Genomic DNA, 12,878 nt, shown 5'->3' on the forward strand with positions numbered 1-12,878 from the left:
TCCAAAACACAAGACCAATGTTATTAAAGAAAACTTCAGATCTGCAGATTATTTGCATCAAGCAGGGAGCCAGGCAGCAGGAAAACTCTCAGCAAAAGAAGGGGAAGGTTCACTCTAGCCTTGCTGAACCTCTTCAGAACCTCAGACCATGTAGAACAAGCCAAGTGCCCAGAGCCATGGCAGCCTGGCCAAAGGAAGAACAATACCTTGCCCTTTCATGGCACTTGACTCTCGAAACACTATACAAAACATCACATGAACCTCTCTAACATCCTTGACACATAGACTTGAAAAACCCCTACATTACCCAGGAACTGAGGTCATGTTATACCTAGATGTACGAAATACATTCAAGATCCTAAAATCAACTCCCATGTGAGATTAAGTTTTCAGTCATTTTCTTTATTGAACATATTACAGGTAGAAATTAAAAAATACTAAAGAAATTTACAAGACACAATTTTGGAATTTTCTAAATTCCCAATTTATGATGAAAAAAGTTATATGGTGCTTTTTTTTTTCCCCCTTTCTTTCTTCAATTATCCATTAAGTTTTAAAAGACCCAAACCTTGAAAAACTTGCCACTGTCCAGCTGCAGATCTAAGGGAAAACATCACAAGTGCTGTTTCCTATAGAAAGGTGTAGGAAATTATTTACTATGTTGCAAGTATGGAAAGAAACATAGTACCACTGTGGTAACTATAAGAAAGCCAAAGACATTGGCCATTTAATTTAAAACTTACAAATTTTCAGAAAGAAAGCAAGGAAGAAAATGGCATCAGAATTTTATTGTAAATTAATCGTGTTATTTATTCACATAATCAGTTAACCAGAGCCTCTTTCTCTGAAAAATTAGACTCCAAATGTGCATTGCACTTCTAAGTACACAAAACATTTTTGTAATTCATCTTAAACACTAAAACGTCTGGCAACATAAAATAGAAAAAAGAAAATATGTGTAGACATTTTTGGACGGAGATTACTTTAGGTCAAGTCAGAAAGCATCCCTAAGCTGCAATCACCAAAGTCTTTTATCAGTTATTTTGGATTAAGTCGATAAAACTATGAGAGAAATAAGACACAGGCTTTTTATAGAATCCGCCAATTCAACAATGATTAAAGTTTCATTATTCCTCCTTAGATCAAAGTCTGGACTGGATAATTTTGGGATCATCTCTAGCTCATAAGGTATAATAAACAGTTTTGGATAACCACATTATTACATAATAATATTGTCTTCTTGCAATAAGTTTTGCTTTTCTTTATATATGCCAGAGGTTTTTAATGGATCATCTGATTATAATTTAATTGTTTTATTGGCTTACTAGGGCAATAAAAGATAAAATTATACAACAGCAGCAGAAGACCACAGAAACATTCAAATTCTGTCCTGTGCATTTGCATTTATATGTAGAGAATATTCATGAGAACAGGTGAAACTAAGATTAAAAACAAAACAAAAACTAGGCACAATTCCAGTGAAAGATAATAAGTCTTACAGTTCTGCTCATTATAAACCACTCAAGACACCTGCAGATTTCCTTTTGTGGAACAGAGGCATCCAGACACACCTCGGCACAGCCTGCTCATGCATGTACACACCCTTCTGACTGGAATAAAGGCCTCAGTACAGAATATTATGATACTTATATTGAGTATTGTTAATAGGCATAAAATATTAGTACACAGGTAATGCTCATCACAATTCCTTTTGCAACTAAACCTAATTTTAAGAGTGCTTAGATTTGTGCTTCACTCAGCTGTGTTTTAAGAAAAAAAGTTTGATCTCCTTTCACTTTTTTTCTTTTTTCTTTTTTCATTCTGAGAAAGCTGTTGATTTCCACATTCGCTATTGACCACAGGTTCAACTATATACCTGTTCCACTGAACACAGTATTCATTATTCTCTTCAGAGAAACAGCAAGTCCTAAATCCATCTCTTCTTTAACACCCTAATTCTATGACATTCATTCACCTTACACAGTCTCTACTGAAGCCAACTCTTCCACAAACATAGATTAACAGAAGGGGCAATTCAGGAGACCAGAGAACACCAGTACTTTGGGATAAACTGTTCTACATTTTCTCTGTATGTAGCGTCACAGAGAGTTAGAGCTGGAACATCTTATTCAGAGCTGTTACACTCTTTTAGTTATGTTCCTTTATCATTAACTAGGTTTCAGCTCCTATCTAACCTGGTTATCTCCCAGATTTTTTAATGCCAAAAATAAACTGAGAACTTTCATCACTACTTAAAAGGAAATTATAATTCAACAGCAGTTTTGCTGACTTCTCTGTTGATTAAAGTTGCTTCAGATGAGTCTGATGTGATAGAAACAAACTCAGCTTTGTAATAACAGTAATTAAAACAGAATTCTTTCATTGAGTGAAATCCCACAGTCCTTAACTCATGCAAAATGTATATTGGAGGAAATAGTACATAAAATGAGAGCACATTAGAAATAGTTAAACTGAGGTTCCAGGTATAGCAAAGGAAATGGTAAGTACTAAAAAAAATGATACAGAAACTATTTCAGGTTTGCAATTGGATTAAAATGTGTCAATCTCCATGTCAATACATGATCTGTTTTGCCATTCCAGAAATAATAAAATACCTTTATTAGTAAAGAAGCAGTAAACAAGAACTTCTTCTCATGCTATCCTTGTAAAGTCCACTGTGATAAAACCACTCACTGCTCTGGCCTGTCTCCAAGTGTTTCACTGCTAAGTGTCATGCCAAGAAGTCACCAAGAAAAAGTCTATGAGAATGAAAAAGACATCATTGTCTCTGTCAGTGAACAGCCACACATACTGCACTTTTCAGCATGCTCCAAAAAGAGCTGAGTGCTGGTCTAAAAACTTCAGGGAGTCAGAACCGCACAATTTGCTGCCTGGCTTGGACTTGCATGTTTACTTGCACCACCCTCCAAGTTGAAACTGTAAGTATATACCACAGGGAGGGGAAAAAAAAAAGGAAATTTTGCCTCATCTGTGAGAACACTGTCTTCTGGATGACTCCTATCTCATGCTCCCATCCAGTGCACCCCTCAGTCTCTCAGGGTGCTCAGACCAGGTGCCTCCCCTGTGTATCTCTCAGAGTAACCCTATCAGCACAGCAAGAAGACCCTAGCCCCAACTCTCTGGAGACAGAGAACATAGTGGGGCCATAAAATGCTCCAGCTCATCACACTTTTTTACACATCAGTTCTTTTTTACAATGATGACAACAGATCCTCCTTGCACTTGAAAATGTAGAGCCCAGATTAACAGACTCAGTTTCCAACAAATGTGAAGTGGGGAAGCAGCCATGGGGAAGTAGCTCCAAGACCATACAGGCTGCAAAACACACACAAGAAATTGGGCAGTTATTCAGGCAAGTAGCTCATATTCAGCTCTCACTAAAGCTCCACACAATCAGCCCCACACCGAATTTAAGTTTAACTCCACTGTGTGCATGTGAACAGCAGGCACTGCATTCTGGATGCAGCCGTATTCTACATGGAACAAACTGACTCATCAAAGTGCTAATTCTGGCTTACAAATGGGAAAAGGAGAGCAGAAGATTCCTCCATCACAGGGGTACCTTGCTGAAGCCTGTCTGTTCCAACCTTGTTTACAACTAAAGTATTTCTTCACATAACATATGGGACTGGTAAAAATAACAAATGTAACACACAATAATGTTTACAGGATTGGGACTCTTATTTGGGTTTTAGTTTCTAAAAATGAAGTTCTTGCTGAAAACATGCCACAGTAAGGGTTCAGCATCTAAAAAAAAAAAAAAAAAGTCTCACAGAGTCCTTCTCTGTATATTGTCTAGGAGTTTTCCTCGGGTTTTAATGAAGAACAACACCTAATTATAAAGACACTGTAGCCTAACAGTATGTGAGAGAAAAATATCAGGGGCCACTACTTGTTGGTCTCAGAACTTGGAGACCAGTCTGCTTCCTGCTGTATGTTTCTGCCTTTACACTGCAAAACTAACCAGTCACATGAACTAACCATGTGTGCTTTTCATCTTCAATTACTAACAGATTAGAGTAAAAATAATTCAAAATATTCAAGCCTATTAAAAGATAAAGAAAAGAAAAATCTCCAAAAGATTGCTTTCAGAGACTGCAAAACACTGTTCTGATGTTCTACCCTAAAAGTAATTTTGCTGGCTTTTCCATCCATAAGCTGATGCTAATTTTCCTTCTGTGCAATTCCTTTCAAAGCCATGCATCTAAAATAGACTCTACCTCATTGTCCCAGCTTCCTCTTGTTGTTGCCATTAGTCTATGCAACTTTTTCCATGCATTCAGGACTAATTTTCTTTAATCACAAAAGTAAAACAGCACAGACTAAGCTTTGTTGAGAGGAAGAAAAGAAATTAAACAAGAGGCAAAACTTTAAAAAGAGCAGCTTAAAAGACACACATACTGCTGTTTGCAGTGAGATACCTCAGCAAAAATATTCTTCTTCCTCATCAAAACTGAAGCTCTACCAGGCCTAAACATTCAACTGTAGCTACTGATTCTCATTTAGAGAGAAGTACAGTCTGCAGTGACAATCCAGGTGTTGAGCCACTAAATTGAGGTTCAAGCCCTAAAATGAGCAAATGGAGAACAAAAAGTCAGTCATGATATGTATTTGGAAGAAAGAAACAGAAAGTACAGATAGGATTAAATTACAGTATGAAATTGGTACAGAAGAAATTTAGGACAAAAGCTGGGGAAAGAAAAACCTTCAGAGCCAGTTCCAAATTCTGCACTGCATAGGTATTCCAAGCAGGAAACAGCTATGTCAGCATGACTGCACCCACAGCTCTGTGTCAGGTACTGCTGCAGAGCACCCAGCCCTGCCAGGAACATGTTCCTTCAGGCTATGGAGCATTATGCCAAGGCAAATGGTGGAAAACACTAGGACTGGAATCTTTTAAATCTACAATGATTAACTTTAAACATGCTAAAATTGCACCCACTCTGCAGGTCTCTCTGCCTGAGAGCACTTGGTGATAGCCACGTCCTAGTCACCCCACAGACTGAAGCAAGAACACATTATTACATGCCTGAAAAAAATACCTCTGACAACAAGAAGAAAAACACAGTAATAGGTTTCAAAAAAGATATAGCAGGCTACATTGCCATCTCTCAAATGGCTGGTTCCTGGCTTCCTCTGTGAACACAGAGACCACAATAAAACATTTACCAGAAACTCCCAGCATATAGTTTTTCAACCAGGCAGCATAGATCTCAATCAAAACCATAACTGCCAGTAACAGCAGCCATGTTTACTGCTGTTTGAAGACTTGGAGAAGAAAAAGGAAGGTTATTGGTGGGATATGTAGAAGCTCAAGGTGTGGCATGTAAATAACTCGTTGAAAAGACCTGTGATTTCCTCACACAACAGTTCACAGCTGTAAGACAAATCAATCAAGTGAAGTGCACAGCGTGGATGAAGAAAGAACTGTTACCAGAGCAAAATGTAATGAGCTGAAGTTTATAATCTTCTGTTAGAAATCTATCATCAACTTGTGTAAGAACAAACAAGGAACCTAAGCACAGACCCAGAAGGTGGAAATCGCCCTGTTCTGACCTGGCTCTGAGATTCAGAGAGAAGAAAAAGGTCATTTCAGTCCTTCTCACATCTGTAAAATGAGGACAAAACTTTCCTCACATCTGCATTAATGGTGATTTATTTGTCTGAAATGAGAAGTGTTTTATCTACACTTGATAGAAAATCACATAGAAAAACACAAAGATTGTAGTATAAAATAAATTCTTAAAATAAACAACCCTACTACATTCACTACTACGTAGGTGAAAAAATGTAATTACCTCCTTCTCTACAACACCCACACTCACAGCAACAGAGTGGCACAGCACAACCTGTTAATATTCAACAAAAATAATATTTCTGTAACACTGGTTTCTGCCAAAATTCAGTGATTGCTGTTATGGCACCAAAAAAAAAAAAAAAAAGAAAAAAAAAAAAAAAAAAAGGGTGAAAAAACCACTATTGATAAACCTCATCTTTTGCATATCTTTGCTTTCTTGAAGTTGCCCACTGGACTAAATACAGCTTGTGCTAATTCCTTCAACATTTAGAAAAAAAACAATTAGTAAAATTCTTTGTATTTGACCATACCAAACACTACCATTTCTGCTTGTTTGCTCTAGCATAACTGAAGATTATAATAGGTAAAAATAGCCATTTTCCATTAACTTGGACTTTCATGATAACAAGTAGTTTAGACAGTTTTTAAGCAGTTTGAGATAACATGCACAAGTAGGTCACAGTTATACGTGGCTTTAGAAAAACGTCTTTCATCTAGAGAATTTACAGCTCTTTGCAAACAAGCCCTTAGGTAAGCAAGAATCTATAAGGCTTACTCCAACACCCAAATTCAGCCATGTATAAGTCCTAATAGCAACTACTTAACAACAGCTGAAAGAAGAATATGAAGCCTTTTGCAAACTGCAAAATTGAAAAGCCCAACTGACGTCAATGGCAGCTCTCCACTGATCCCAACGGGCTGCAGAGCAGGTCGTGAGAGTGCCCTGGGAAGGACTCCAACTTGACAGGGAAGCAAAAAGAGATTTTCAAAGTTCATTTCAGCTTCCAGTTCTATCACCAGATTTTCAAAATTATTTATTTGTTCAAGCTTCTGGGAATACTCATCTATGCCGCTTCATCTGGCATTTGGTCAAAGCATCTGCTGGAGTTGTACGATGAGGAAAGTGCTAGAAGAATGTTGGAGACCTTACATTTTCCTAAGAGCAAGAGGTGAGGGGCAGGCATGAAGGGCTGCAACAACCTAGTCTGTGAAGGGCGGAAGAAATACAGGAAAAATTCAGAAAATTAATCTTAAAGCACTGGTAAGCCAGTAGTTGCCTCAGTAACTCCTCTGAAAAATTTAGCAACCATTATTAGCATTATTGTACACGGATGGAAGCATAAAACTCTGGATCCAGAGTTCTATTCAAAGCAAAAATATATATTTTTTATTATTTGTTACATTTTATGTATTTATTTAGAATCTATCATAATGTCCTTGACTATGTGGGTAGTTTTGGTTAGGTAACAATAGGGAACTGGAGCAGAAGAGTTAAAAAGAACTGTGCAAAAGTACAGAGGTACTGCTGGATTTCAGGAGTTTCTTCTGTCATCTGTTGCAGTCAGTTCACTAGACCATGCTGCCTCCTGGAGCAAAAGAGATGAACAGAGAGCTGAACAGATTGAACGCTGATAATACTCTGATGTTTTTTACCATCCCTTGAATATTTTCTCTAGTATAGTAATAAAAATGCCACAGGTGAATGTTTAACTCTTTTGCTGTTCTTGTCATGCTTGGTATTTAATCAACATGCATACAGCTCCAAGTGCCTGATGCATTTAGAATCATAATGATCACCTTTTGGACAGCTTAACAGGACATAAAATATTAACAATCAGTATTTCCTGAGCATGCAGACCCTAATGATACAGTGGTTTTAATAAGACTGCATATGCATGAGGCAACCTGCCTTCATGAAGCAAAGGGTCCCTATCCAACATGTGAACAAAGCCCTAATCCCTTAAAGACTTACTTCTTATTCGAGCTACATTCTCATGAGTAACCTCATTAAGACCTATCATCCCATGTAACTGTGTAAAAGTAAATTAATCTGTAAAATTTTAACAACAGTAGTGTTTAAAATAGTTAATAATACCAGTGGTCTGTACTGCTTTACACTCAGCCTTTGGTCAGTATTGAATAACTCTATATGTACTTGCACAGACACACTTATTTTCCAAATAAGTCCATTTGTTAAAATTGAAAAGTAAGTATCAATAGAAATCAAAATCTTAATCTCTTTTATGAATCTTATTCACTGCTTCCCTCAAGTCCTAAGGACATAATCTCTCTCTCCAATTAATTACTCTGAAAAAAATAGATGGCAGGGGAGAGGCTGGGAAAGAATTCACCCTTCTTCTCCAGGCAGCTCTCCAGCAGAATGAAGCAGGAATCAAACATAATGTGTTGTGCAGATGAATAGAAAAGAAGGATGGGGGGTAGAGGAATAGGGAATATGACCAGTGGAAATACTCCCTGGCTTCCCATTCCATGTGGTTCAGTTTTGGGGAGTCCTCTGCAGACTTGAAATTGTAAAGTTTTTCTGTTGCTTCCTCAAATCCTAGTATCCCTGTGAAGACAACCAATCCAATCTATGTTATGAAGCTTCACTGGGTTTTCCTCACAAGTCCTATTGCAGCCTTAGCACAGCAGTGATGCTGATTTCCTTAGTGTTCTTCCAGAAATTGATTCTTTGGAGATTGATACAGTCCATTTCTTCCTAAAGCAAGAATTCTATTGTGCCACAAAGAATTATGCTGCTCTAACACCATTTATTATTTATATCTAAAATGTGTGTGATGCTTTAGGAATATGGTCCTAGCCACAAAATGCTGACAGCCTTTCTGCAGTCACACAATGCCTTCCATGTGCATGAAGCTCATTTGGACATCAACAGGAATCCAAGCAAATCAAGGTCCATGCTGAACAGCACTTAATACATGAAGATGCAGAGAAATAAAGGGATGATGGAATAAGACACATCCCTATATTCAGGGGTTTGTTGATTTGTAAAATAACATTTAGACAAAGTATTTTTTTCAATTCAGAGATAACCAGGGAGTGGGTTTACTTGCCATTATTCTGCAGGTTATTTTCTCTCTTCAAGAGATACTTAAAAGTTTATTTCTGCTTTGTTATGACAACGTTCAGAAAATGCTTAAATGTATGTCTCCAGTTTTTTAATTGGTACTTACTATAATAAAAAAGAAACAACAGAAAAAACCCTAAAGCACCAGTCTTTGGGCCACACCTGCCTCAGTTTCTCAAATTGGAAGCAGAAGTTTGGGACAAGACAAGATCTGCAGTCAAGGAGGGTTAATCTGTTCATCTCCAGCTCAGAATTACCAAACCCAGTCAGATTCTATACACAAATGAGTGCTAAGGACAAAGGCTATTGGAGTTTAGGCCATTATTAAAACAAATGCAAATTTAAAATGAAACTTCAAAATGTAAATTTCAAGACAGACGCAAATGCCCACCAGAGGTATCATCTGATGATTGGATTTACCACCACACCCCAACAGAAGCACTTGCTGGACAAACGACGGAACCAGCCAGACGCCTCCCCAGGGCTCGGCACACAATGTGTTGTGCAGATGAATAGAAAAGAAGGATGGGGGGTAGAGGAATAGGGAATATGACCAGTGGAAATACTCCCTGGCTTCCCATTCCATGTGGTTCAGTTTTGGGGAGTCCTCTGCAGACTTGAAATTGTAAAGTTTTTCTGTTGCTTCCTCAAATCCTAGTATCCCTGTGAAGACAACCAATCCAATCTATGTTATGAAGCTTCACTGGGTTTTCCTCACAAGTCCTATTGCAGCCTTAGCACAGCAGTGATGCTGATTTCCTTAGTGTTCTTCCAGAAATTGATTCTTTGGAGATTGATACAGTCCATTTCTTCCTAAAGCAAGAATTCTATTGTGCCACAAAGAATTATGCTGCTCTAACACCATTTATTATTTATATCTAAAATGTGTGTGATGCTTTAGGAATATGGTCCTAGCCACAAAATGCTGACAGCCTTTCTGCAGTCACACAATGCCTTCCATGTGCATGAAGCTCATTTGGACATCAACAGGAATCCAAGCAAATCAAGGTCCATGCTGAACAGCACTTAATACATGAAGATGCAGAGAAATAAAGGGATGATGGAATAAGACACATCCCTATATTCAGGGGTTTGTTGATTTGTAAAATAACATTTAGACAAAGTATTTTTTTCAATTCAGAGATAACCAGGGAGTGGGTTTACTTGCCATTATTCTGCAGGTTATTTTCTCTCTTCAAGAGATACTTAAAAGTTTATTTCTGCTTTGTTATGACAACGTTCAGAAAATGCTTAAATGTATGTCTCCAGTTTTTTAATTGGTACTTACTATAATAAAAAAGAAACAACAGAAAAAACCCTAAAGCACCAGTCTTTGGGCCACACCTGCCTCAGTTTCTCAAATTGGAAGCAGAAGTTTGGGACAAGACAAGATCTGCAGTCAAGGAGGGTTAATCTGTTCATCTCCAGCTCAGAATTACCAAACCCACAGTCAGATTCTATACACAAATGAGTGCTAAGGACAAAGGCTATTGGAGTTTAGGCCATTATTAAAACAAATGCAAATTTAAAATGAAACTTCAAAATGTAAATTTCAAGACAGACGCAAATGCCCACCAGAGGTATCATCTGATGATTGGATTTACCACCACACCCCAACAGAAGCACTTGCTGGACAAACGACGGAACCAGCCAGACGCCTCCCCAGGGCTCGGCACACACACCAGTGCCAGCCCGTTAATATTTCCTGAGCAGCAATAACCACCGAGTCCTGACCCTAAGCCCCCTCACCACCCTTACACTGAAGAATTTCTGCCTGATCTCTAACCTAAATCTCTCTTCTTTCGGCTTAAAACCATTACCTCTTGTCCTCTCACTGCAAGCCCCTGTAAAAAGTCCCTCCCCAGATTTCCTTTAAGCCCCTTTCAGGTACTGGGGATGATGTTCCACGGTCTCTTTCCAGGGAAATTATGATCAGTATGTAAAGACTCGCCTGGAACTAGAAGAAAATCAAATGAAGCGATTCCACTGGGAGCAGGACCAGATTGCCCATATGAAGGTACCTGCCCAGCTGCATGAACACCTCTCGACCCGTGCAGGTGGGCATCCCTGCACCTCCTCACCCTCGTGGTCATGGCTTTTGGCTCACTCTGTGTTTGTTGCAGAATTACATTGCACGATTTGGCCATGGTAGTGCCAAGCTGGCCAGGCAAGCTCAGAGCAAGGAGAAGACCCTTCAAAAAATGATGGCTTCTGGCTTGACAGAGAGAGTTGTGAATGATAAGGTAGGATAAGTCATGGGATTGCATCTAGAGATCAGTACTGGAAACATGGGCTAGATAATGGGGTGATATTTAACTGACAGAAGGAATGGCTGACACAGCTGGAAGCAAGAGTGGTGTTCCCTTCCTGAGACCAGGGGTGACTTCACTGCAATGCTGAAGAGTCAGAAGAGCAGGGATAGTTTCTAGTGGAGAGAGGGGATTTGTCATATCAGTAAGGCTATTTTGCAGACAAAGAACAGACCCGCTCCTGAAAGTGCGGGATAGACGGGTCTTCCCCCCCAGATCCCGGGCAGTGTGAATCCACAGCGACTCAGCTCAGCTGTGACCTGACGCTGAAGTCTGTGGCACGACTTGAAATTTACCCACCGAACAGCAACGGAGGACAGCAACTATACTGCATATCTATATGTAAATAGTATATACACATAAATATTACAGCGCTGCCTGGCAAAGCAATCTTGGCATTAACATACAGAACAGAGTACGCAGCTTCTGCCTGGCACCTTAATAAAAGCAGCAAGCAAACAACTGCAGAGCTACTGAAGAACAAGATGACTATCTAGCAGACACCCCTCCCCACAGCAGCCTGGCCTCCAAACCAATAAAGCCAAATAATTCCAAGCCACACCAAAAAGAACACTATGCCACCAGTTTATTAGGTGCTGGCCAGAGTAAGCAAAAGAACAACCTGGTTTGTCAAGAATTACAGGTTAGAAGACCACATCAGTCCAGGGAAACTAAAACATTAGCGCAGACTCTTAACCAATTTCAGAATGGGCAACTATGAACCAAGAAACAGAAAGCGCAATCTGCGATGCTCAGTGAGGAGCCAGCCTGCAAACTAAATGACAGGAGAGACTGAATCACACTCCTCCACTCTGCTCTGCCATACACAATGCATCCTTTTACTAGCAAGAAGCCTACACAATTTTTCCACCCAAGAAACCAATTACCAACATCTTGGGATCTAGGAAGGGTTGTGAAGATTGCATCACCATGTGTCCATGAAGCAGAAATGGGTGCTAGGAACAGATATACTTCACATTCCCACTGCTGACTTGAGTGCCCCCAGCCAGGATACCTCCTCCATCAGACCAACCCTCTGGCAGAGCCCACCACGTAGGGAGTGCTTAGGTGTAAGAAAGCTTGGGAGCAGCAGCAGAATGGACCTTCTCATCAGGTGATGCATGCACAAGAACAGAATCAGCACACCTGTTTGTCTGAATCGGTGTTTGTGTTCACCCACGGCAACGACTTTTAGTCATAAAAAGCTCTATTTGCCATGGATGACACCGATGTCCCACACACTTCAGTTCAGTCGAGCTCATCATGTCATTCTGTTCTCTTGCCCAATGCAAATGTTTCTGAATCCTGCAGCGGGAATAAAAAACAGAAAGCGCAATCTGCGATGCTCAGTGAGGAGCCAGCCTGCAAACTAAATGACAGGAGAGACTGAATCACACTCCTCCACTCTGCTCTGCCATACACAATGCATCCTTTTACTAGCAAGAAGCCTACACAATTTTTCCACCCAAGAAACCAATTACCAACATCTTGGGATCTAGGAAGGGTTGTGAAGATTGCATCACCATGTGTCCATGAAGCAGAAATGGGTGCTAGGAACAGATATACTTCACATTCCCACTGCTGACTTGAGTGCCCCCAGCCAGGATACCTCCTCCATCAGACCAACCCTCTGGCAGAGCCCACCACGTAGGGAGTGCTTAGGTGTAAGAAAGCTTGGGAGCAGCAGCAGAATGGACCTTCTCATCAGGTGATGCATGCACAAGAACAGAATCAGCACACCTGTTTGTCTGAATCGGTGTTTGTGTTCACCCACGGCAACGACTTTTAGTCATAAAAAGCTCTATTTGCCATGGATGACACCGATGTCCCACACACTTCAGTTCAGTCGAGCTCATCATGTCATTCTGTTCTCTTGCCCAAT

General features: G+C 39.8%; 1 protein-coding gene across 1 annotated transcript in view; it reads left to right on the forward strand.

Annotated features, from left to right (window-relative positions):
- FAM160B1 (family with sequence similarity 160, member B1) overlaps positions 1-12,878 on the forward strand; it is a 104,799-nt gene that overhangs the window by 51,124 nt on the left and 40,797 nt on the right. The window contains exons 2-3 of the mRNA XM_010007944.1: positions 10,609-10,704; positions 10,811-10,930. Coding sequence (XP_010006246.1) covers positions 10,609-10,704; positions 10,811-10,930 — 216 coding nt within the window. The remainder of the gene's footprint in view (positions 1-10,608; positions 10,705-10,810; positions 10,931-12,878) is intronic.

This window comes from Chaetura pelagica, unplaced genomic scaffold, assembly GCF_000747805.2.
Source record: "Chaetura pelagica isolate M959 unplaced genomic scaffold, ChaPel_1.0 scaffold531, whole genome shotgun sequence".
Lineage (NCBI taxonomy): Eukaryota > Metazoa > Chordata > Aves > Apodiformes > Apodidae > Chaetura > Chaetura pelagica.